General features: G+C 39.9%; 2 protein-coding genes across 4 annotated transcripts in view; one reads left to right on the top strand and one right to left on the bottom strand.

Annotated features, from left to right (window-relative positions):
* Positions 1–3,338: 3,338 nt before the first annotated feature.
* Positions 3,339–23,533, top strand: Paip2 (poly(A) binding protein interacting protein 2). Of its 2 annotated transcripts, XM_058584295.1 has the most exons (5): positions 3,429–3,495; positions 16,782–16,862; positions 17,568–17,731; positions 19,933–20,112; positions 22,509–23,533. In XM_058584295.1, the coding sequence occupies exons 3-5, from the start codon at positions 17,594–17,596 to the stop codon at positions 22,563–22,565; spliced, it is 375 nt and encodes a 124-aa protein (XP_058440278.1). In that variant the 5' UTR covers positions 3,429–3,495; positions 16,782–16,862; positions 17,568–17,593; the 3' UTR covers positions 22,566–23,533. The 2 variants fall into 2 exon arrangements, with proteins under 2 accessions (XP_046315981.1, XP_058440278.1); XM_046460025.2 differs by lacking the exon at positions 16,782–16,862 and having other exon boundaries at positions 3,339–3,495.
* The window catches only part of Slc23a1 (solute carrier family 23 member 1), a 30,741-nt gene continuing 15,208 nt past the window's right edge, over positions 9,338–24,870 (bottom strand). The window contains exon 15 of one of the 2 annotated variants that reach the window (XM_046460024.2): positions 9,338–11,349. The gene's annotated coding sequence lies outside the window, so the exon portion shown is untranslated. Of the gene's footprint in view, positions 11,350–21,980; positions 22,103–24,870 lie in introns of those variants that run through there. The other variant, XM_046460023.2, reaches the window with a different exon arrangement.

Below are 24,870 nucleotides of genomic sequence, written 5' to 3'. Positions count from 1 at the left end.
TAGTGTTGGGGTATTTTTGCTGATGATGTCATTGGTGGTACAATTTTTCCAAAAGGAGCCGTCAATTGGCTTGGTGTATCTTCCTCCCTTCTGCTTGTCATGATCGTCCAGCTAAAATTTGGGGGCCAACAGAGGTGAGGCAAAGAACCTCACCCCCCCCCCCCGCTGGTACAAAGACCTCTCCACAGGTGTGGCTGTATACTGGACCGGTAGTCAGTGACAGGTAAGATCCAATTGCAATGGTACCAACCTAAGGACCATATGTACTATTGGACAACCTAAGGCAGGCACGGTCCCTAAGCCACATGCTTGTTGTTTAAACAGAGAGGGGGAGATGTTGAGAGCCACAGCCGAAGGGGCCCCAGCAAACTTCCAGCTGCCAGCAAACTTCCGGATATTCTAACAGGACACAGGGTCTTGCTAAATTGCTTAGGGTCTCACCAAATTTTGCGGAGGCTGGCCTTGAATTTGTAATCCTCCTGCTTCGGCCTTCCAAACTGCTGGGAGTGCAGGTATGTATTACCACACCTGGCAGCATCACTGTATTAAAGTCCATCTTGCAAGCCATCAGAGGTTCTTCATGTCTGGAGGATGCCAAGGGATAACCGGGTCCATCAACTTTCTCAATCATGATGGTGAGCTCTGTGATCAGGGAATTGATATCACAACTCCCTTTGTGTGGGTTTAAATAGCATAGTTCTTTGACTTGTTCACTTAAAGCTAAACCAGGGTTTAGCAATTTTTTTTAAATATTTATTTTTTAGTTTGGTGGACACAATATCTTTATTTTTATTTTTTTATTTTTTTTAATATTAATTTTTTAGTTATTGGCAACACAACATCTTTGTTTTGTATGTGGTGCTGAGGATTGAACCCGGGCCGCACTCATGCCAGGTGAGCGCACTACCACTTGAGCCACATCCCCAGCCCAATATCTTTATTTTTATGTGGTGCTGAGAATCAAACCCAGTGCCTCACGCATGCTAGGTGAGCACACTACCACTTGAGCCACATCCCCAGCCCCTAGCAAATTTTTAAAATATTACCATTATAATAAATTAAGAGGTTTGTGTTACTAAATAATGAGTTCAGTAACCTCATGATTAGCCTCTAAGAGTATCTGGGTCAACTACAAATTATTTAAATATTAATATCTACCTTGATTTTTGTTCTCTTTATATCTCTTCTAGTCTCAGATTGATTGCCTACCTTCCAGATTCCTCACCAGCCCCCTTTGAATGAATCATATACCACAGACTGTCAAAACAACACCATCTCTTTTGCTCAGCAGGCAACAAAGTCAAACCTTTCCTCCCTGTAAGTTCCTTGCTTAGTATTTGAACAGTTATCTTAAGTGACAGCCACCATTTTAAGAAAAATTTCTCTTAAATTTCCTGCCTAAAGGCATTTCTGACAAAGGCTCATCACTCCTTCATACCAACCCCATTCTTAACCACTAGCATTAGGACTCACCTGGCTCTAATCCCTGAACCTGCCCCATGAAAGTTCTGAACCTCAAGCCTGTTTTGCCTCTCTCGGTCTATTGAGAGATGTGCCTTTATTTGTCAGCGCTGACAAATAAACTCTCCTGTGTATCTCTGCCTGGTCTCCATCTTTCATTTCTCGCTCACCTGTCTCCCAGTTCCTAGCTTGCTTTTCATTCCCAGTTTAGGATGTAGATCTGTAAATGTGGACAAAATGGTTGAACCACGGGTTAGAGCATAATACCTGTATTGATTTTGGGAGGCTGTGGGCTGGACCAGAGCAATTTTCAATGAATGAAAATTGCCTTGAGGAGAAATAAACTTGTTTCTGGATTCAAGTTTTCCTCTGGAGATTTTATTTTTAATTTAAGTGGATATTATAAACGTTTCTATTTTTTATTTTATTAATTTTTTGGTGCTGGGTTTAAACCTAGGGGTACTTTATCACTGAGCTACAACCTTTTTATTTTTTGAGAAAGAGTCTTGCTAAGTTGCTTAAAGCCTTACTAAATTGCTGAGGGTGGCCTGGAATTTGTGATCCTTAAGTCACAACCTCCCAAATCTCTAGGATTACAGGCATGTGCTATTGCACCTGGAACCGGCATCTGATTTTTGTTTTATTTATTTTGGTACCAGGATTGAACTTGGGGGCACTCCACCACTGAGCCACAACCAGAAGCCCTATTTTGTATTTTGTATTTTTAGAGACAGGGTCTCATTGAGTTGCTGAGGCTGGTTTTGAACTCGCAATCTTCCTGTTTCAGACTGCTGAGCTGCTAGGATTATAGGTGGATACCACTGTACCTGGATTCTCATATTTTAGAGACAGGGCCTTATTAAGTTGCTGAGGCTGGCTTTGAACTCTCAATCTTCCTGCCTTAGCCTCCCAAGATGCTGGGATTACAGGTATGTGCCACTTTTCCCAGTGAAGCATATGATTTTTGAAATATTCAAAGTTTATAAGAGTAAAAAATATAATTCTTTGTATTCATTTCCTAGTTCATTTTCCCTCCCCAGAGGGAAGAAATTACTAGGGTTTGTATGTCCCCTTTCAAATATGGAGTATACATATCTGAACATCCATTTTTTTTTTGTTTTTACAGGTACTTCTCTTTACCTATCATTGATCTTTTATTTATCATTTATGTTCTTTACATATATTTACTAGAAATATATCTTGGAGCTTACCAACGATGATAGCAAGGAAGCATGGATAACAATAATGCATAGGTCCCAATTCACCAAGGTTCGTGGACTAGGAAATTCTTGAACCCTTCTACCCTAGGCATTTTCTCTCTCAGACTCAAAGGCAGCTCCACAGGCTGGGAACCACTTACTGATATTTTTTGTCTGCATAAGTCCGATTTAGAAGTTGTTGGTGCGCTTGCACACACAGCTTTGTGATCAGTTACTATGCTTCTGTCAGTGTCTTTATTATTTTTCTGTGTAAGGATCTCGATGTGACGTCGGTATATGTCACTCATTGTGACACTGTGTATTACTTTCAGTGTGTGTGTCTGGGTGGGTGTGTTTGCTGGGTTATCTAGATGTTCTTCGTATGTGTTTGAGGTCTGTAGAATCCACATCTGTGTATCTTAGTCCCCAGCTCCTCCACTCTCTGTATCCATTCTCGAAGGTTGGGCAGGTATGGGACAGTGGCTTCTCCCCAGTCCTGCCTCCCAGAGAGAATGCGACAGGACTATTCGTAAAATCCTGCGGTCCCTCGCCGTTGCACACGCACAGGAGAGTGGCTCAGGAGACCAAGAGATCTTTGCAGGCGCGCGTTCTCCGGTGCGCTCTCTAGTGGCCTAAGGAGGGCAACGCTAACAGAACTAGAGGGCGGGGCCGCCAGCGGCGGAAGTGAAGTCACTTCCGGGCTGGGGTGTTTGTTTGGACTGGAGAAGGGAGGCGGCGGGCGAAGCGCACGTCGAGCGGGGGAGCGGCGCTGCTTGTGGAGATCCGCGGAGGCCGACAGGATTCGTTGGCTGCCGTCCCCGCTGCCGTGCACTGGGTGAGGGGTCCCTTCGGGCGGAGCAGCCAAGAAGGGTGCATCGCCTCTGGCGGTCCACCTCGGCGACTGCTGAGGGGCCTAAAGGGTCCTCCGGGTTGTTGGCCACCAAGTCCTGTATGGCCTTCGTTGTTCTCTGCTTTATGTCCACCTAGTCTGAGGGATTAGATTGGGCCGACTTCATTTCTTTCTTTTTTGAGAAATGGCCGTCGCTTTTTTTCCCATTGTCATTTATGATTTGGATCTCGAAGCTTTCTATCCGGGTCCTCGGTGGCGCGCGGGGGTTGCCGGGATAGCACTTTCTCCCGTTCCTCAACCCCCAGTCCCTCAACCCCCAGTCCCTCCCCCCAACCCGTTTTACCCTCTCCCCTGCCCCCCTCTACCGCCTCGGCAACAAAGCTCATTGTTTCTACCCACTTTACGCCTGCGCGTCGCACGCGCAGCCCCTACTCGCTGCGCGTGCGTGCTCCTGCTGAGACTAGGGTTGGAGAGGGGCGGAGGGACCCGCGGGCTGGCGGGCTAGAGGCTTCCTAGGGCTGCACTCTGCAACCTTAGGCGGGCTTCTACCTTTCTGATTTCTTCTCCCATTTCTTAACCATCCCTGCCTCCTAGTTTTATTTTGTCGCATGCTCCAGATCGGATAATCTTTGAGGGTACTGGAAATTCTTATTCTAGGAGGGCTTTGAGATTAATAAATTTAAGAGCCCAACTGGTTCACATTCTTTGATTCTGTTCCTCTTACCTTTAAATAATATGTACTTGCTCTCCTCCCTCACCAAAACCAAGAAGTGGGATGTGGGGAAGTTGTGGTGTAGTTAATGTTTTGAAAACATTTATTGCTGTAGCCAGCAGTGATTTTTTTTTTTTTTTATGACTCCTAAAAGGTGCCCTGCTTCCTTTTGTTTTGCTTTTCTTGATTTTACAGCCCCATTCCTCAGGGAAATCTCAAAGTAGAGAGAATTTGGCTTCCAATTTGCCTTAGGAGAAGGTCTACATAGCTGATAGACGTTGACTTTTATTTCAACAAAAGACAAATTCCTGTTTTGAGTGTGATAGCTAATCTTTTCTTGTACCCTGGTGGCATTGTTTTTCACAAATTTCATTTGAGCACCTAATCAGGTACTCATTTTCATTAAATGACATTTGAAATTTCGACTATAGGTTATGTTTGTAAACGGGTAAAGAAAGGGTGGCAAAGAATTTTTAATGTGACTCCCACTATTTGCTCTTTTGAGGTCTGTTTCTGTTTTGTGAAAGAATATTTGGGCCAAATCAGTCTGTAATTTGTTAGTTGTGACTTTGAACAAATTTCTTTTTTCTCACAAATAAAGATAGGTGACTTTCCCGAAAATTATACTCTGTTTATGTTTCTCAAGGGTATGGGGGGGAATGGAGATTAATAGTTAAATAGATTAAATGTTATATTACAGTAAAAGGCTGGTCATATTGCTATTTGAGAACTCAAATTGAAGTAGGTAATTTCCACCCACTTTGGGACATTTTTTTGCTGATTTTTCCTTCAATAAGTCTTATTCAGGTCCATGTATCCCTTTATGACCCTTAGTAATTTATAAACTTTTCATATTTACTGTCATGAAAAGCTGTGAAATAGGTAGAGCAAATTTTATATTGCCCATTTTGAAACTGGGGAAATAGAAGACTGAGAGGTATTGTATTTAGCAAATACATACACTTAGTAATGTCAGGCCTTGTTTTAAGTGCTTTACAAATATTAACTAATTCTCAATTTCTCTAGGTCATAGACACTACTGTAAAATAAAGCTAACAAATAAGAGATGTGAAGTATTGCCCAGTGTCACACAGATAGTAAGAGCTAGATTTTAAAACCACATAGTCTGAATAGTGTGTGCTCCTAACTGTTATACTGAACTGCACGTGATTTATTAACATGGCAGATCTTGTAGGTGGCTAGTGGCATAGGTTAGGCTTAGGCTTTGGATCTGGTTCTTCTCACTCTGGTTCAAGATTAGGATTGTCTTAAGACATTTCCTTTGTGACCACCCATTTCATGGGTGCATTAGTACTTTGTATTTGATACAGCCTAAAAGTTCAGTTCTGATAACTTTTTTTTTTGGTAATTTCCTTGTTGTTTACAACAGTTCTGTTCAGTAAAGTAGTTATTAACTACATACTCATGGCTATTGAGCACTTGAAATGTGGCTCTTGCAGCTAAACAGCTGAATTTTAATTCATTTAGAGAGCTATACATAGTTAGGCTGCTATATTGAGTGGCACAGGTTTGGAGAGTTTTAATTCCTGCTGTGTGTGTGTGTATGTGTGTGTGTGTGTGTGTGAGAGAGAGAGAGAGAGAGAGATGCTGTGCATTGAACCCAGTGCCTTGTGTTTGGGAGGCATGCATTCTAACAACTGAGCTATATCCCTAGCCCCCTCTGCTTATTTTTTATATGTTTGTATAAGTTAGGATAGTGTTTATGATGTGCTTGAGCTTCTAATAATAATGACAGTGGGAGTGGTGAGCCATTTCACATAATCTCCTTTTGTTATATTACAGTGGAAATTAGGGTTATAGCCTTTAAGATTTTTTTTTCCCCCTGCAGTATTGGGGATTCTACTCAAGGCCTTTGTATGTGCTACACAAGTACTCTACCACTGAACTACATCCCCACCCCTTTTTTCAAATTTTTATTTTGAGATAGTGTCTCACAAAGTTGCCCAGTCTGACCTTGAACCTGACATCTTCCTGCCTAAGCCTCTCAAGTAGCTGGGGTTACAAATCTGTGTCATCATGCCAGGCCTGACTAGGATTTGTCTATGATATTTTTTTCATTCCTACGGATTTAATACCTATGACTTTTACCTGCACCTTGCTCTATAACTTTTAACTTCTACAAATGTTTAATAAATACCAAGATAGACAGTACTACTTGTTATGTGCCAGGTGCTCTACCTTAGTACTTTTATTATTGCTCATTTTTCAGATTAGGAAATCTGATTAAATAGCTTGCCCATCCATAGTCATAAAAGCTAATAAGGCAGCCTGGTCTCAGCACCCATAGTTGTTTTTTTTTTTAAACTGTTATTTTACACTGCCCAAAATTAAAACAAAAAACTGAGCACGGTGGTGCATGCCTACAATCCCAGTGACTTGGGAGGTTGAGGCAGGAGGATCTCCATGGTTATGCACCCCAGGATTCAATCCCCGATCCCCCCCCCCACAAAAAAATGTGTGTGTAACTAAAAAAGTCACAATAGTTCAAAGTAGAGTCCTAGAGAATAACATGATGCCTATAAAGGCAAATTAATGAAAGAATCAGAAGGGAACTCTATTCAAATTTTAAGGAGAATTTTTTTTTTTTTTTTGGTGGGGGGTACTGGGTATGGTACCCTGGGGCATTTTACTAGTGAGTACACCCATAGCCTTTTTTATTTTTAGAGACAGGATCTCACCTGAATTGCCCAGGCTAACCTTGACCATGTGATCATCCTGCCTCAGCGTCCCTAGTAGATAGGATTACATTTGTTTTTTTAAAGAGAGAGAGAGAGAATTTTTTAATATTTATTTTTTAGTTTTTTCGGCGGACACAACATCTTTGTTTGTATGTGGTGCTAAGGATTGAACCCGGGCCGCACGCATGCCAGGCGAGCGTGTTACTGCTTGAGCCACATCCCCAGCCCAGGATTACATTTTTTTAATATTTATTTTTTAGTTTTAGGTGGACACAATATCTTTGTTTTTTAAATTTTTATGTGGTGTTGAGGATTGAACCCAGTGCCCCGCGCATGCCAGGCGAGCGCGCTACTGCTTGAGCCACATCCCCAGCCCCAAATGAGTTTTTTTTGGGGGGAAGGGTCTGTGCTGGGGATTGAACCCTTGTGCATTTGAGGCAAGCACTGTACCAACTGAGCTATATCCGCCCCTGCGCCCCCCCCCCCCGAATTCTTAAGAGCTGAAGCTATGTTTTGAAATTTTATAGTGAATAAAAGGACACTGCTGGAAACCAGTATGTCAATAAAGCCACTTTTGTAGGGAAAAAACAGCCGAAGAAGTAATTTAGTAAAGACTTGAGTTTGTAAATTGAAAGGTTTTGCTGGCTTTCAGGAAACATTAATAGAGATAAAATTGTTCTTTAAGTGTTAAAACATCTTAGCTGTCACCAGGCATGGTAGCACATGCCTATGATCTCAGTGAGTCAGGAGGCTTGGGCAGTAAGATTTCAAGTTTGAGGCTAGCCTCAGAAACTTAGTGATATACCATCTTAAAATTTTAAAAAAGGGCTAGGCATGTAGCTTAGTGGTACAGTGCTGTTGGGTTCAATCCCTAGTACAACCCCCCCCCCAAAAAAAAAAAAAAAAAAGAAAAAGAAGTTTAAATTCTGTTTAAGATATTTACAAAGGAAAGAAAACTGGTTTTCTGCAGCAGTGAAACTTGGAATAATATAAAAAGGCTGATTATTGACCTAAAGGACAGAAGTTGAAGAATTCATCAAGCTAAAATTTGTATTCAAATATATAGGCATATTTGGACATGCAGTGGCTTAGAAATATATGTCTGTAGGTAACCTTTTGAAGAAATGCTCCATTTAAATTAAATTCAGCTGGGCAAGGTGGCACTTGCCTGTGGTCCTATACTTGAGAGGCTAAGGCAGGAGGATCGTAAGATACAGGCTAGCATGGGCAACTTAGCAAGACTCTGTCTCAAAATGAAATTAGTTTAGGATGTGGCTCAGTGGTAGAATGCCCCTGGGTTCAGTTTCCTGTACCACAAAAAATGAATAAACAAACACTTTAGGCACAGTGGTGTATGCCTATAATCCCAGTGACTTAGGAGGCTGAAGCAGGCGGATTGCAAGTTCAAGGCCCAGTCTAAACAATTTAGTGAAGATTTGTACACTGGTCAAATAATACTATTATAGGGGAGGATCTGAATAAGGTACTTTAAAAATTTCACAGATCAAGTGAAAATGATTAACTTAGTATGTACATATTACATTTGTGTCTTAGAAATCATTCATTCTTCCCTCTTTTTGGGGGGGGGGTACTGGGGTGCTTTGCCACTAAGATATACCACCAGACCTTTTTTAAATTTTTTATTTTAGCATGATCTCACTAAGTTGCCCATCTTCCTGCCTCAGCCTCCTGACTTGTTGAGATTATAGGTATGCTTCTCTTTAGGCACAAGGAACGTTTTGCAAAAAGTAATCATGTAATCATAATTTTATGCAAATAAAATTATAATAAATTCCAAAATGTGAAGGTTTTTATGGTTGCATTTTATACCATAAGATGAGAAACTGTAATCAGCCAGGCACAGTGGCACATGCCTGTGATCCTAGAGGCTCAGGAGGCAGAGGCAGGAGGATATCAAGTTCAAAGCCAGTCTCAGCAAAAAGCAAGGCACTAAGCAACTCAGTGAGGCCCTGTCCTTTAAATACAAAATAGGGCTAGGGATGTGGCTCAGTGCCCCTGAGTTCAGTCCCCAGTACACGCCCCCCCCCCAAAAAAAAAGGGAAGAAATTGTTGCATTAGATGATAACCAAAAGAGTTGGGTGTGATGGTGCATACCTGTAATATCAGCAATTTTGGAGGCTGAGGCAGGAGGGTCACAAGTTCAAGACCAATTTAGCAACACCCTGTCTCAAAAAGAGCTGGGGATGTGGCTCCGTGGTAAAGTGCCCCTGGGTTCAATCCCCAGTAACAAAGGAAAAACAACAAAAAACTTATAGGGAAAATTTATAGATATACATTTTATTAAGTAAAACAAAGATAGGGTTGTTTTGTTTTCAGTAATGGGGATTGAGCCCAGAGGTGTTCAACCACTGAGTTATACCCCTAACCCTCTCCCCCACTCTCTCTCTCTCTCTCCTCTCTCTCCCCTCTCTCCTCTCTCTCTCTCTTGTATTTAACTTAGAAGCATCCTATTGCTGAACCCAGTCTCCAGCCCTTTTCATATTTTATTTTGAGACAGTATCTTGCTAAGTTGTTTAGGGCCTTGCTAAATTGCTGAGGCTGGCTTTAAACTTTAACCCTCCTGCCTTCTGAAGAGGGTTAAAGGGTTGCTGAGGTTACAGGCAAGTGCCATCATGCTTGGTCCTTTATATTTGGTTTTATCAGGCATCAGGACACTACCAGTTCAAGACCACCTTATACTCACTTCATGGTTTAGAACATTTTGGACTTTTTTTTCTTGATTTGCTAGAGCCAAGTCAACTTGGTAGGCAGTATGAATTTCTTTGGGTTCATCTTTACCTTGAGACTGCCCTACCCTTTGAGGTTCCAGTTTAGAGTAGATAAGGAGAATCTCCTGCTGTTAGATTTTCAAATTTGAATTTTGTGCATCTTGCCCCATGAGACAGCCAAGGAGGCAACCCACAGAAGTCTAATAAACAAAAGCCCTCAGTGCTTTCATTGATTGAAAGTTCCACTTAGCACTCCTGAACCCCTGGTTCAGTCCCTATTACCAAAAACAACAAAAAAATTTTTCATCACTTTTACTTTTCAGTAGGAAGACTGATGCAAATAATCTAGCCCACCATAATTGGAAAAAGAAATCTCCATGTGTGTTTTAAGAGACTAAAATCAGAATATTCATACCATCTTTTCTGACCAGAAGACATAATATTAAAATATCAATCCTGATTAAATTGCAAAATGTAATGAAAATGGTAGATTATTCTGGCAAAATGATTCTAAAGCAAGTCTGAGAAGGAGCTAGGGGTGTGACTCAGTGGTGGAGCACTTACTTGCCTAGCATGCTGGGGGCTTGGGTTTAATCCCCAGTACTGCAAAAGAAAGTGTGGAAGAAAATATGCATATCAAAACAGTAAGGTGATGGGACTGAAATATTTGAGAATGAAAGAGCATGATGCAAGGCCCTAAGGGTGCAATTTATCCACAAGTTAAGTAAAAATTAGAGAAAACTATAGCAAAAGTGTTCATTATACTGTGTCAGTTTTTTTATAGCTTTAAAATTCTTCAAAATGAGCTGAGCATTGTGGCACATGCCTGTAATCCCAGCTACTTCAGAAGGCTGAGTCTGGAGGATTACCACATTGAGGCCAGTCTAGGCAATTTAGCAAGACCCTGTCTCAAAATAAAAAGGGCTGTTATGTGGCTCAGTGGCAGAGCATTTCCCTAACATCTGGGAGGCCCTAGGTTTGATCTCCAGTACCATAAAAAAATAAAGTAGGGGGAAAAAATAATAAAGTTGGCTGGGGTTGTGGCTCAGCAGTGGAGCAGTGCTCACCTAACACATGTGAGGTGCTGAGTTCCACCCTCAGCACCACATGAAAATAAAGGTATTGTGTCCGACTACAACTTTAAAAAAAATTTTAAAAAAAGAATAAAGTAAAAAAAAAAGTGTCATTTGCATGAGATTAATGCTGAAAATTGTAAAGTTTTAAATGTATATTCTGATAGTTTTAATGGTTTTGGGTTTTTTTGTTTGTTTGTATTTTGGTAACCCAGGGGTGCTTTACCCTTGAGTAACATTCCTAGCCCCTTTGTTCTTACTGTTGTTTTGAGACACAGTCTTGAATAAATTGCTGAGGATCTCACTGAATTGCTGAGATTGGCCTTGAACCTGTGATCCTCCTGCCTTTGCTTTAGGCACCACCATACCTGGCACATACTTTCTTGTTTCATTGCACATCTAATAATTTTTGTTGACAATGACATTTTGAATATTATAATGAGGTAACTCTGGAAATTATATTCTACCCTCCCCAGGATTACTTACTTACTTTTTGCAGTTGTCTGTTTACTGACCTTCTGAAATGCTTTGCAAATTTTGTACTCTCTTTGTGTGTATCACCATCAAGGTTTCTGTTTCATTAGAAGAGTAGTCAGCTTAGTGATTTAAGAGGTTTCTTTAAATACCTGAAAACAAAAAACAAAACTCTGCAAGTTTTCACAAATGGGCTCAATGTGTTGAGGCAGTTTCAGCACTTGGACAGTATAGAACTCTGCCTCAGCTTTCACTTCCCACATGTGCAGAACCTGAAAGTCAGTCAGAGGTGGGAGCGTAGGGTTTTCTCAGATTTTTTTTGCCCATGGCATTTTAGGTTTCCCAAACCTCTTGTGCTCAGACTATTTCCTCACTGGCTTTTTTCCCCAGATTTTATTTGCTTTGTCTGTTGCTTGCCCCAAATGATAGTGCTGCTGCATTTATTTATTTAGGCACCAGGGATTGTATCCAAGGGCACTGAACTGCAGAGCCACATCCCCAGACCTTTTGTTTTTTATTTTTTTAGTTTGAGATGGGGTCTCACTAAGTTGCTAAGGGCCCCACTAAGTTGCTGAGGCTGGCTTTGAACTTGCAGTCCTCCTGCCTCAGCCTCCTAAGCCACTGGTATTATAGGCATTGTTTAGGATCTCACTAAATTGCAGTCTTCCTGCCTAAGGTGCTAGAATTATAGATGTGTGCCACCGTTCCTGGCATTTATTTATTTATTTATTTTAATGTACACAGTAGAGTTTTATTCAGTCATGAAGAAAACAGAAATTATGTCCTTTGCAGGAAAATGGATGGAACTAGAGATGATTCCTGGCTTATTTTTGTTTTCAACAAATATGTGAGTGCTGTCACTCAGCCACCGCAGACTTTATTTTTTGTACTGAGGACTGGAACCCAGGGGTGCCAAGCCACTGAGCCGTTTCCCCAGCCCATTTCTAATATTTTTATTTAGAGACAGGGTCTTGCTGAGTTGCTTAGCGCCTTGCTAAATTTCTGGGGATGGATTTGAACTCACAATCCTCTTGTCTTGGCCTCTTGAACCACTGGGATTACAGACCTGGACTACTATGCTTGGCCTTTTTATTTTTTGAGACAGGGTCTCTCTGAGTTGCTGAGACTGGTCTCAAACTTGGGATCCTCCTCCCTCAACCTCCTGAGATACTGATATTGCAGTCATACAACCATTCCTGGCTCCAGGCTAGTTGAATTCAATACTCTAATGAGTATTCAAATTCAATCAAAATGATATATAGAGGCTAGGTTGTAGCTTAGTGGTAGAGCTCTTGCCTAGCATGTGAGACACACTGGGTTTCATCCTCAGCATCACATAAAAATAAAGTATTATACCTATCTACAACTAAAAAATATTTTTTAAAAATGATATGTATAGGGGCTGGGGTTGTGGCCCAGTCATAAAGTACTTGCCTGGCATGTGTGAGACATGGGGGTCAATCCTCAGCACCACAATTAATCTTTTTTTTTTTTTTTTTTGGCGATGCTGGGGATTGAACCCAGGGCCTTATGCATGCGAGGCGAGGCAGGCACTCTACCAACTGAGCTACATTCCCAGCCCATCAGCACCACATTTAAAACAAGACAAATAAATTAAAAGTATTGTGCCCATGTACAACTAAAAATATGTTTAAAAATGATATGTATAAAGGCAGCCTTGAGGGCTGGGGTTGTAGCTCAGTGGTAGAGGGTTTGTCTAGTATGTGTGAGGCACTGAGTTCGAGTCTCAGCACGTCATATAAACGAACAAATAAAAATAAAGGTCCATCTACAACTAAAAAAAATAATTAAAAAAAAGCCTTGAATACCTGATGCCATGATTTGACTTGACCTGCTATCTCTGTAGTTCACTAGATATGTAACCTAGAACAGGTCACTTAAGTCCAAGTTTCTTCATTATTGAAATGAATTTGATCATAATGCCTCCAACAATGAGACTTTTCCCCCCACCCCTATGTACTGCTGAACCACATCCCCTGCTGCTATTTTTATTTTTGAAATAGAGTCTTGCTAAGTTGCCCAGGCTGGCCTCAAACTTGTGATCCTCCTGCCTCAGCCTCCCGAGTTACTGGGATTGTAATCCCATGCCACGTGGAAGCCATAGGAAGTGTCTTGGTTTCTAGATTTTGCTTTGTTTTGGTACGAGGGATTGAACCCAGGGGTACTTAATCATTGAGCCACATGGGGGGGGGCTTTTTTTTTTTTTAATATCCCTGTGGTGCTGGGGATTAAACCCAGGGCCTTGTGCAAACAAGGCAAGTACTCTACCAACTGAGCCATATCCACAGCCTCCCCAGCCTTTTGTTATATTTTATTTATAAACAGGGTTGGTCTCAGTTGCTTAGGGCCTTACTAAATTTCTGAGGCTGACTTTGAACTCAAGATCCTCCTGTCTCAGTCTTCTAAGCTGTTGGGATTTTTTTTTTTAATAGACTTTTTTTTTTTAAGTTGTCAGTGGCCCTTTATTTTATTCATTTATGTACTTACTTTATTTTTATTCATTTATGTACTTATATGTGGTGCTGAGAATTTTGAACCCAGTGCTTCACACATGCAAGGCAAGCACTCTACCAACTGAGCTATATCCCCAGCCCTCTAGATCATTTTTGATGACTTCAATTTTGATTTGTTTTCCAGACATTGCTTGACAGATTATTATTAATTATTATCTTTCACTGGGATGTATACTGAAATCACAGGTTGTTTGATGAAGTGATGATAGGCAAAAATCTGACCTCAAGTGCATGGAATTGGTCTCTGCTACTTACTGTTTATATTTTCATTTTCTACTGGTAAGCATCAGAGAAGAAAGGAGGGAGTTCCCTGTTGACTCTGGAATTTGCTGAGTCGGATTTTTGTTAGTACAAGCTTAAAAAAGAGAGATTGCTTTTGTGTTTATTTAGGTAAACTTTAGTCAGTGGAAGCCTTTTGTTTGTTTTTTGGTACTGGGGATTAAATCCAAGGGTATTCTACCACTGAATTATATCCCTGGTTCTTTTTATTTTATTTATTTATTGGTAGTACTAGAGATTGAACCCAGGACTTTGCATGCTAGGCAAGCATTTTACCACCTGAGCTGTATCCCCAGGTCCTTCATTTTTCACTTTGAGACAGGGTCTCGCTAAATTGGCAAAGCTGGCATGGAACTGTGCTTCTTCTGCTTCAGCCCCTCAACCACCAATAGCTGTGATTACACACCTGTGCCACCATACCTGGAAGTTAGAACATTTTTGGAGGGATGCCAGAGATTGAACTCAGGAGCACTCTATTACTGAGCCACATCACTAGCCCTATTTTGTATTTTATTTAGAGACAGTTTCTTAATGAGTTGCTTATAGCGCTTTGTTAAATTGCTGAGGCTAGCTTTGAACTAGCCTCCCTTTTTCAGCCTACCGAGCTGCTGGGATTGCAGGTGTGCGCCACAACCCCTGGTAGAACATTTTTTAAAAGCAAGTTAGGATTATTCTACATGTATATGTTTAATACATATAGTTACTACTTTTAATTTTTTAGTTCCAGCTCAATATTGAATACTCTATACTTGGTGCTAAACTTAATTGGGGGGGGGGGGTTACCGGGGATTGAACTCAGGGACACTTAATTACTGAGCCACATCGCCAGCCCTAAACTTAATTTTTCTCTGTTATTTTTTCTAATAATTAAAGATGTAGGGGCTGGGGCAGGGGCTAAGTGGTAGAGCACTTGCCTGGCACACGTGAGGCTCTGGGTTTGATCCTCAGCACATTTTTTTAAAAAAAGGTATTATGTCCATCTACAACTAAAAAGTGTATTAAAAATATATATATAAGTGTGTCCCTGAGTAGTTCAATCCCTGGTTAAAGAAAAAAAAAAGATGGTTTATGCTAATACTTATTGATATGGTAGTCTTTTGAAAGGTAGGATTTAGTGGATATAAGTTGGGAAATGATAAATGAAGAGCTACTATACAATAGAGAATATAGCTAAACTTAATGGTTGGTTGAGATGTAATTAAGTAAATTGCAAAGCAAGGTCAATCACTGTTACTAATAGCTATTGAGGAAAATCTAAAATGTAATTCATTTGAAGATGAACATAAATAAGTATTTGGTAACCTGACTTATAAGAATGAGTAATTTTCTGTAGAGGAACTGATTGCTGTTTAGTCAAACTTGTCATCAAAATAGTTTATTTCATCCAAACATTTTTTGGGGGGAAGGTGCTGGGAATCAAACTCCATGTTGTGCAAGTGCTCTGTCACTGAGCCATATCCCTAGCCCCTTCATTCAACTTTGTTTGGTACTGGGGATTGAACTCGGGGACACTCAACCTCTGAGCCACATCCCCAGCCCTATTTTGTATTTCATTTAGAAACAGGGTCTCACTGAGTACTTAGCATCTTGCTTTTCGCTGAGGCTGGCTTTTATTTTTATTTTGAAACAAGGTCTTGATAAATTGCTGGGGCTGACCTGAAACTTGGGGTCCTCCTGCCTCAGCTTCCTGAGTTGTTAGGATTATAGGCATGTGCCACCAAGCCTAGCAATACTCTACTGACACTCTAGCACATGACTCTCAGTCTGAATCTGCCTCTCCCACCCGCTCCCCCCACTACTAGAAATTAAACCTAAGAGTGCATCTCCCCAACCCTTCTCAAGACACAGTTTTGCTAAGTTGTCCAGACTGGCCTCAAACTTGGTAAACCCCTGCATCAGCCTTTTGAATCACTGGAATTACAGGCATAGGCCACACACTACCCTATCCCACCACTGCCTAATTAATATATTTTTATTTGAGTGAAAGTAGTATCAAATAGTAGGTCTGGGTTTTTTAGAATCTCTTCAATAGCTGATAACATGATGTAACCTAATTGATATATTGTAGGCTAAAAGTTAAAGCATTATGTTTCACATTCTAGAAATAATAGAAAATGTAGAAAGAGCAAGCAGTGTAGCTCAGTGGTACAAAATAGCCTGGGATCAATCCTTAATATCCACCTCCTGCCAAAAAAAAATTTAAAACTTAAAATTGTATTTCAGTGAAATCCAGACACAGAGGAATTCAATGTAGACCTGGAAAAAAGCAAATAAGGCAGTGAACTCTGAAGAAACTTAATGACAGTGGACTGAGGGCTTAAGGCATTGGTTTGTTTTTACTTTCAATCTCTGATCTTGTTGAAATCAGTTTTAAAATTAATTTGGTTTTAGTGGGGCACGCCTGTAATCCCAGCAGCTCAGGAGGCTGATGCAAGAGGATCGTGAGTTCAAAGCCAGCCTCAGCAAAAAGCGAGGTGCTAAACAACTCAGACCCTGTCTCTTTAGAGAAAAGGACTGGGGATATGGCTCAGTGGTCTAGTACCTCTGAGTTCAATCCCTGGTATCAAGAAAAAAAAAAATGTTTGATTTTCATCACTTTAAGACTAAGTCTTCCAGATGTGCTTTTTTTGAAATATAAACAGAGGATATTGGAAAATAAATTGGATGATTTGGAGATTTTATATAAGTAATTTAATACTTTGATTTTTCTTTTGTTTACCTAGGGATTGATTAACCACTGAGTCCCTTTTTATTTATTTAATTTGAGACAGGGCCTAGGCCTTCACTAAGTTGCTGAGACTGGCCTCAAACTTGCAGTCATTCCTCAGCCTCCCAAGTAGCTGTGATTACAGGTGATTTTTTTGTTTGTTTTGGGTATTGGGTATTGAACCCAGGGATGTTTTGCCACTGAGTTATATCTCCTGCCCTTTTTTTTTTTTTTTTTTTTTAATTCAGGGTCTCACTAAGTTGCTTTGGGCCTCACCAAGTTGCTATAGCTAGCCTTGAACCTTCAGTCCTCCTGCCTTTTTTTTTTTTTTGAATTTTAATATTTATTTATTTTTAGTTATCGGCAGACACAAGATCTTTGTTTGTATGTGGTGCTGAGGATCGAACCCGGGGCTGCACGCATGCCAGGCGAGCGCTCTACCACTTGAGCCACATCCCCAGCCCAGTCCTCCTGCCTTAATCTCTCAAGTCACTGTGATTACAGGCTTGTGCCATGGCACCCAGTTTCTGCTATTTCTTTTTTTCTCCCCTTTTTTATTTATTGAGACAAGGTCTCGCTTAGTTGCTTATGGCCCTACTAAGTTACTGAGGCTGGCCTTTGAACTCACCATCCTCCTGTCCTGGCCTCCCAAGCCACTAAGATTACAGGCATGTGCCACAGCACTAGGCATCTCAGATATTTTAATCATTAAGATCATTTGGGGAAAAAATAGGAATCTTTCCAGTTTCTTAATAGATCATGTACCTACAATAGCTAACCATGATGCCTGGTAATAATAGATGCTAAGATTGAAAGAATAACTAAGTTAATTGTATGTTCTACTTTTAAGGTTAAAAACGACAACTAACGCCAACCATGAAAGATCCAAGTCGCAGCAGTACTAGCCCAAGCATCATCAATGAAGATGTGATTATTAACGGTCATTCTCATGAAGATGACAATCCATTTGCAGAGTATATGTGGATGGAAAATGAAGAAGAATTCAACAGACAAGTTAGTTTTGTATACAAATGTGTACTTTTTCATAGCTATTATAGCCTGTATAATATGATTGATTTGTGCCTATCACTGAAATGTGTTTATCTTATCATTTATTAAATGTGTGGATTTTTTTCACTACTCCTATTTTAATTAGCTTCTGATTACTACCAGGCTTAATATTTCATTGGTATTACTTGGAGAGCATGTATGTTTCAGTATTCCACCCTGGAAATTCTGATTCAGGAGGATTAGGGTAGAGCCTGGGAACCTGTTTTTCAAAAGCTTCCAGACAATTCTAGTGAGCAGTCAAGTTTTAAAACCACTGGCTTACACCAGTCAGATTGCTGTATTACACTGCAAGTCAGAAAAATCCAGGAATCAAGAACAAATGGACACATATTAGGGTACAGAATTTCAGCTGAGATCCCTTATCTGACCATCCTGAAAAATCTGGCACCACTTTTCTCTCTTTTTTTTTTTTTTGCTGGGGTACTTAGAGACAGGATCTGGCAAGCTTGATTAGGGGAACACTGTGTTGCTGAGAGGTTGGCTTTGAACCCCTGATACTCCTGCCTCAGCCTCCTGAGTTGTTGGGATCACAGGTGTGCACCACCATCCCCAGTCCCACTTTTCTCTTTAGAGAACTCTCATATGTTGATAAATGTTGTCTTTTATTTTGATACTCTGGTATCTCTTCTCATCTACTTTTTCATTCCTCCCCTGATTGGGATTTTGGTAATCAGTAGCTAACTTAACTTCTCCATAGGCATTGATAGACATTCCAGAGTAAAACAGTTTAGTATTATTTCAGTAAGTATCAGGTGGTGTATTTAATTTTCTTTTTAATGCTGGGACCCAGCACTCAAGACATGCTAGGGTCAGTTGAAGTGTCATCCTGCCCCATCCTGGGTAGTAGGGATTGACCCAGAGGCCCTCTACCACTGATTCACATGCCCAGCCCTATTCTTCAATTTTGAGATTGAGTCTCCAATTTGTGATCCTCTTGCCTCAGCCTCCCTGTAGCTGGGATTACAGGTGTGCATGTCCACACCCAGTTGTTTTTATTTTTATTTTTTTTAATATTTATTTTTTAGTTGTAGTTGGACACAATACCTTTATTTTATTCATATATTTTTATGTGGTGCTGAGGATCGAACCCAGGGTCTCACATGTGCAAGCCGCTGAGCCACAACCCCAGCCCCCAGTTTTGTTTTTTTAATTACCCATGCCCTGACTCTACCCCTAGAGATTGGATAGGATGAGTTTGTATAGTTTTAGATATCATAGATAATTCTGATACATATTTCTCAAGAGAACCCTCTATTTCTTACCTGCCATCCTCAATAAGAAAATGTATTCTGGTAATACAAGTAAAGACATAGAAAAACCCTAAACAGATCTTGATATTTATGGTAAGCATTTATTTTTCTTTAGCACAGAAGTAGAGTAGAAAGCATGACACTATTTTTACTTTTATATTAAAAAAAAAAAAATTACATGCCTGTAATCCCAACTACTCAGGAAGCTGAGGCAGGAGCATGATAGTTCAAGACCAGCCTCAGCAACCTAGAGAGGCCCTAAGCAACTTAACAAGCCCCTGTCTCAAAATTCAAAAAGTGTGGAACTGTGAATGTAGCTCAATGGTAAAGTATCCCTGGGTTCAATCTCCAGTACTATTTGTGTGTGTGTGTGTGTGTGTGTGTGTGTGTAGATTGAACCTAAGGCCTAGTGCGTTCTAAGCATGTACTCTACCACTGAGTTGTCTGCCCCCACCAGCCCCAAACATTGTTAACTTATTTATTTATTTTTATTTAAATTATTTTTTGTAGTTGTAGATGGACAGATGCCTTTACTTTATTTGTTATGTGGTGTTAAGAATTGAACCCAGTGTCTCACACATACTGTGCCAATGAGCCACAACTCCCACCCCTATTTATTTATTTATGGTGCTGGGGATTGGACCTAAGGACACTGAGCTACATCCTCAGTCCCCGCCTCCCCTTTTTTTGGAGGCAGTGTCTTGCCAAATTGCTAAGGTTAAACCCTGTGCAGTCCTCCTGCCACAGTCTCCAACATCACTGAAATAACAGGCATACACCACCATGTCTGGTGTCATTGTGGTTTTAAATAGCTTAGTTAAGATATTTTAAGCCATTCCTAGTTAAAACTTAACAAGTGTGCTACAAATTATCCTTTATTTATTATAAATCTAGATAGAAGAGGAGTTGTGGGAAGAAGAATTTATTGAGCGCTGTTTCCAGGAAATGCTGGAAGAGGAAGAGGAACACGAGTGGTTTATTCCAGCTCGAGATCTCCCACAAACAATGGACCAAATCCAAGACCAGTTTAATGACCTTGTTATCAGTGATGGCTCTTCTCTGGAAGATCTTGTGGTAAAAGTTATTTTTTCATCTTTTTAGATCTAGGTCATCTTTCTCATAAGTGGAAAAGCCAGCCATCATCTGTTTAAGAAGAGTTCTGCATATCTTTCCCCTTACAGAGGCCTCCCATGTCACATATGACATGGAGTGACTTTTGGTAACACTATCCAGTCTTAGACAATTAACTGACTCTTGGCAACTACTCTTAAGTCATGATGTTGCCCTAGAATATTTAAAGATCTTTTAAGAGTTGATCTAGAAAAATATACGGTATTACCATGGGACTTGCTTTTGTAAAAGTAGCCTAATTAGAACTGTGATATTATAAGGATTTTAAAAGCTCTTAGCAGAAAAGGAACATTCAGTTGTATTTCTAGTGTCTCATCAATGCTAATATATTTGCAGTAAAAAGTTTATTCAAGAATTATGATAACATTAGTACTAAGGAAGAAATTTATGAGTCCTTTGCTAAAATTAAATAAATGATTTTTTCTGAAAGCAAACAATTTTTTCTAGGTCAGAATGTTGACTTTTTTTGAACTCAGAGGCATTCAACCACTGAGCCACATCCCCAGCCTTATTGAGACAGTGTCTTGCTAATGCTGAAGCTGGTTTTGAACTTGCAACCCTCCTTCCTGAGCCTCTGACTAGCTGGGATTTCAGGTGTACATCCCACACCTGACTTGAATATTTGCCTTTTAGTCCACATTTATAATATCTGGTTGCTTCTCCTACTCAGGGGACTCTGAAGTGTTTTTTGCAATTGTCTTTCACTTTTTTGTTTCCTAATCTGTACTTGATAATTACTTATGAAGCTTCAAAACTAAAAATCAGTTCCTCTCGTGCATCGTAAGCTTGGGAGCATCAATCTTCTAGGCATGTTAATTTTTTAGAAGCACCCCAGAGAATTCATTATACAGCTATTCTATTCATCAGACATTTAGAAACTATTCTTCTGAAGGACTGTTTGGAGAACACTAAAATTTACATTATGGCATATTTTGTTGCAGTAAATAAAGATAACCAATTGAACACATGTATGATCTTATACTTTGTTGGGACATGCTTGCTTTTGACTACATTATTCAAGTCACAGATAATCCTGGTTGCCCTGATGAGTAAAGCCCTTTGTCAGGCTTAATGTATAATTGTAATTGGGACTCCGTATAATTCCTTAGTATAGAAACTGTTTTGTTCTACTCAGCCTGAGATTAATTTGTTCTAACTTTTCTGTAGCCAAGAGATTGTACATTCAAGTATACTGCTTTTTAATTTAAACTGTCCACTGCTACTTTTGTGTGTGTGTATGTGTGTGGGGTTACTGGGTATTAAACCCAGGGTTTTGAGTATGTTAAGCAGATGCTCAAGTATAAATTATGAAACTAAAATTGCTCCAGTATGATGTTTAATATTATGTTTTGGTCTAAGTGACATAGGGTTCAAATTAGTGTAAAACTCTACCAGCATGCCTATATTTAGGTCTTGGAATCTGTCCTGGCTTCTTTTTATTTTTATCTACTTGGAATCCAAAATGTGGTAGAGAAGAATTTCCAGCTGTTCTTCCTATACACAGATACATCTGCTTAGGAAAGTAAAGACTTAAACAACATAGCATAATGTTAGTACAAGTCTTTACAGCTCTTAGAGACTTTGGCCCACTCCACCCTTTTTTTTTTTTTTTTTAATATATTTTTAAGTTGCCAATGGATTTTTACTTTATTTGTTTATTCATATGTGGTGCTGAGGATCGAACCCAGGGCCTCACACATGCTAGGCAAGCGCTCTACCACTGAGCCACTACCCCAGCCCCAGGTCCTCGAGCCACTACCCCAGCCCCAGGATCCTCCCTCCCTTTTTTTTTTTTTAAACTGATGCAAAAATGGAGTCTCAGTGATTTATCCAAGCTTACACAAGAAGTTAGATAGAGGCAGAGCTGGGATTTCATACTTAGGTCTTCTGGCTCCCCCATGTAGTTTTCTTTTGCTGTTATATACCATGCTTCCTGTGGGAATTAGAAGATAGCAATTGTAGAAAGATAACTCCATGTTTTCAGTGAGGATCAGAAAGTAAAATCAATCCATCAACAATGCCCAGGTTATTTTAATCATTTCAAAGCTTAACATGTTTGCATAATATAAAAGTGTTTTAAGAAAGGTTTCAGTTAAATTTACAGAATTTCAAAATCAGTTCTATTCCTTTAGATATGAAGGTAGTGGGTTTCTGATTACATTTAGTTTCAGTTGCTACTTTCTCTTTAGAAAATTGATACAATTTAAGTTAAACCTTACTGTTCTAGTTCTTGCTTTTTTATATTTTTCTGGAAGATACTTTTGCTGCTAGGCTGAATGATTCTGAGTATCTGAAGCCATCTGTAATGAACTTGCTTTTTTTATGTACTTTTTTTCCAGGTCAAGAGCAATCTGAATCCAAATGCAAAGGAGTTTGTTCCTGGGGTGAAGTACTAAAATATTTGAGTAGACGGGGCCCTCTTTTGGTGGATGTAGCACAATTTCCACACTGTGAAGGCAGTATTAGAAGACTTAATTGTAAAAGCTCTCTCTTGTCACTGTGTTACACTTATGCATTGCCAAAGTTTTTGTTAGTCTTGCATGCTTAATAAAAGTGCTGAGACTGTTATTAAGTAAAAACCTGTCAAACATTTACTGAAAAATAGAATTGGCCCCATGGCTTAATGTAAAGACAGCAAGGAAAGAAGCACCAGTCAAGTTGTAACAAAGCACCAAATTAAATGACCTCTAAATCTTACTGAATTGTTGTCTTTGAGGCTAAACTGGTCCCTTAGGATTAACTAACATTTGTTGATGTTGACAGTTTGTAAAATGAGTAAATTTAAATTAAGTCCTAATTGCTAAGCAGATTTCTCAGTTCTATTTGTCGTCATCAAAAAGAATCTAATTTTTCTGAAGAAGGTCTGTTAATTTAAAAATAGTTCATTAGAGACAAGTATGTCTTTAATGACTAAGCTTACACAAGGTAGTGATCAGGTAAGAGCTAGTCCTGGCTTTTCTGGTATGTTATCATGTTAGAAATGTCGAATTTTGTTCCTAATGTTACATTTGAGGAAGTATGTGATTTGAGAATTGCATCTCTTGAGGAGTCACTGCATCACAGCCATTCATACCTGTGTGAAGTCTAACTTAGGACCAATAGAAACCCATAACCCAATTGAACAAAGAGATTTGCAACATAATTTGAGTGGTGCTTTTCCTTGCTTTGTTACCCATCACGACAATAGTCTGCAGCACAACTTTTCTTTTAACAAAGCTAGAACAGTTTTGGCTTCTTAAACTTCATATTTGAGTAGGTTAAGCTGCCATACGTGTTCAGTGTGAATAGTGTTTAAGTTGAAAATATTGTAAAAAAATTATATTTTTTCAAAAATATTTAAAAAAATAAATAATTGTAGAACTGAGCTGATGCTTGTGTTTATTGATGCTAGACTGCAGACTCTCCAGGGTGATATTCACTTGAGTATGGGCCCAGTACCTCAGGACAACCCTGTCGGCAAAATGTGCTTAGAGAAGGATTTTTTAGAATCATAGTAGCAAGTATGTTGCTATATAAATATCTGTCAGTACAGCACTAAAATAAACCCTATTCCCTTGTCCTTGCTTTTTATTGCCCAAGACTGCAATGTAAAGACATTCATAAGCAGCCATTTTAAAATGAAACTATGACTGGACTGGGGATGTAGTTCAATTGTAGAGTTATTGCCTTGGGCACAAATCCCAGCACCACAAAAAGAAAAGAATTATGACTGACCAATACAATGGTGACCTTACTATAGTATAATCTCAGTAAATCTCATACACCCTTCTAAAAATTTTTTCTTGAGATTATTGGACCAGAAATTAGGAAGAAGGGCCATGTAGTCATGTCTGGCTCATATTCTTTATGAGGAGACACCAGTAATCTTTCCTCACACCCTGAAGTGCTGGGGATACAACCTAGGGGTTTCACTTCTCACAAAAAGCCCCAATGAGGGTATTTTTTTTTTGGGGGGGTACTGTGGATTTAAACCAGAAATACTTAACCACTGAGCTGCATTTCCACCCCTTTGATTTTTTTTGAGACAGTCTTGCTAAGTTGCTTAGGACTTTGCTAAATTGCTGAGGCTTACCTTGAACTTACAAAACTTGAAATCCTCCTGCCTTAACCACCCAAATTGCTGGGATTATAGGTGTGCACCACTGTGTGAGCGCGCGAGGGGTGGGGGGTTTAAGCTGTGGGTGAGGGCTGGGGTTGTGCTCAGTGGCAGAGTGTTGCTTTGCACATAGGAGGTACTGGGTTTGATCCTCAGCACCACATAAAAATGAATAAAGACAAAGATATTGGGAAACAAAAACTGTGGGTGAACCTTTAATTGTATTGGTACTGGGGATTAAACTCGGGGGCATTCAACCCCTAAGCCCACTTCAACATCCCTATTTTGTAATTTATTTACTGACAGGGTCTTGCTGAGTTGATTAGCACCTGGCTTTTGCTGAGGCTGGCTTTGAACTCTCGATCCTCCTGCCTCAGTCTCCCGAGCTGCTGGGATTACATGCATGTGCCACTGCCAGTGAACCTTTGTGGTTATTTTTATGTGTGCTTGATAATCCAACTCAGTGCCTCACACATGCTAGGCAAGGGCTCTACCATTGAGCCATACCTTTAGCCTTGGGGTCGCATTTTTGATGACTCCTTTTTTGTTAGGACTAGGGTTTGAACCCAGAGGCATTTTACCATTTAACTACATCCCAAGATCTT

The sequence above is a fragment of the Marmota monax genome, unplaced genomic scaffold (genome assembly GCF_021218885.2).
Source record: "Marmota monax isolate L192 unplaced genomic scaffold, Marmota_monax_Labrador192_F-V1.1 WCK01_AAM20220418_F8-fsc00006, whole genome shotgun sequence".
Taxonomy (NCBI): domain Eukaryota; kingdom Metazoa; phylum Chordata; class Mammalia; order Rodentia; family Sciuridae; genus Marmota; species Marmota monax.
Note: the sequence above shows the minus strand (reverse complement) of the source record. Positions and strands in the feature narration are given on the sequence as shown.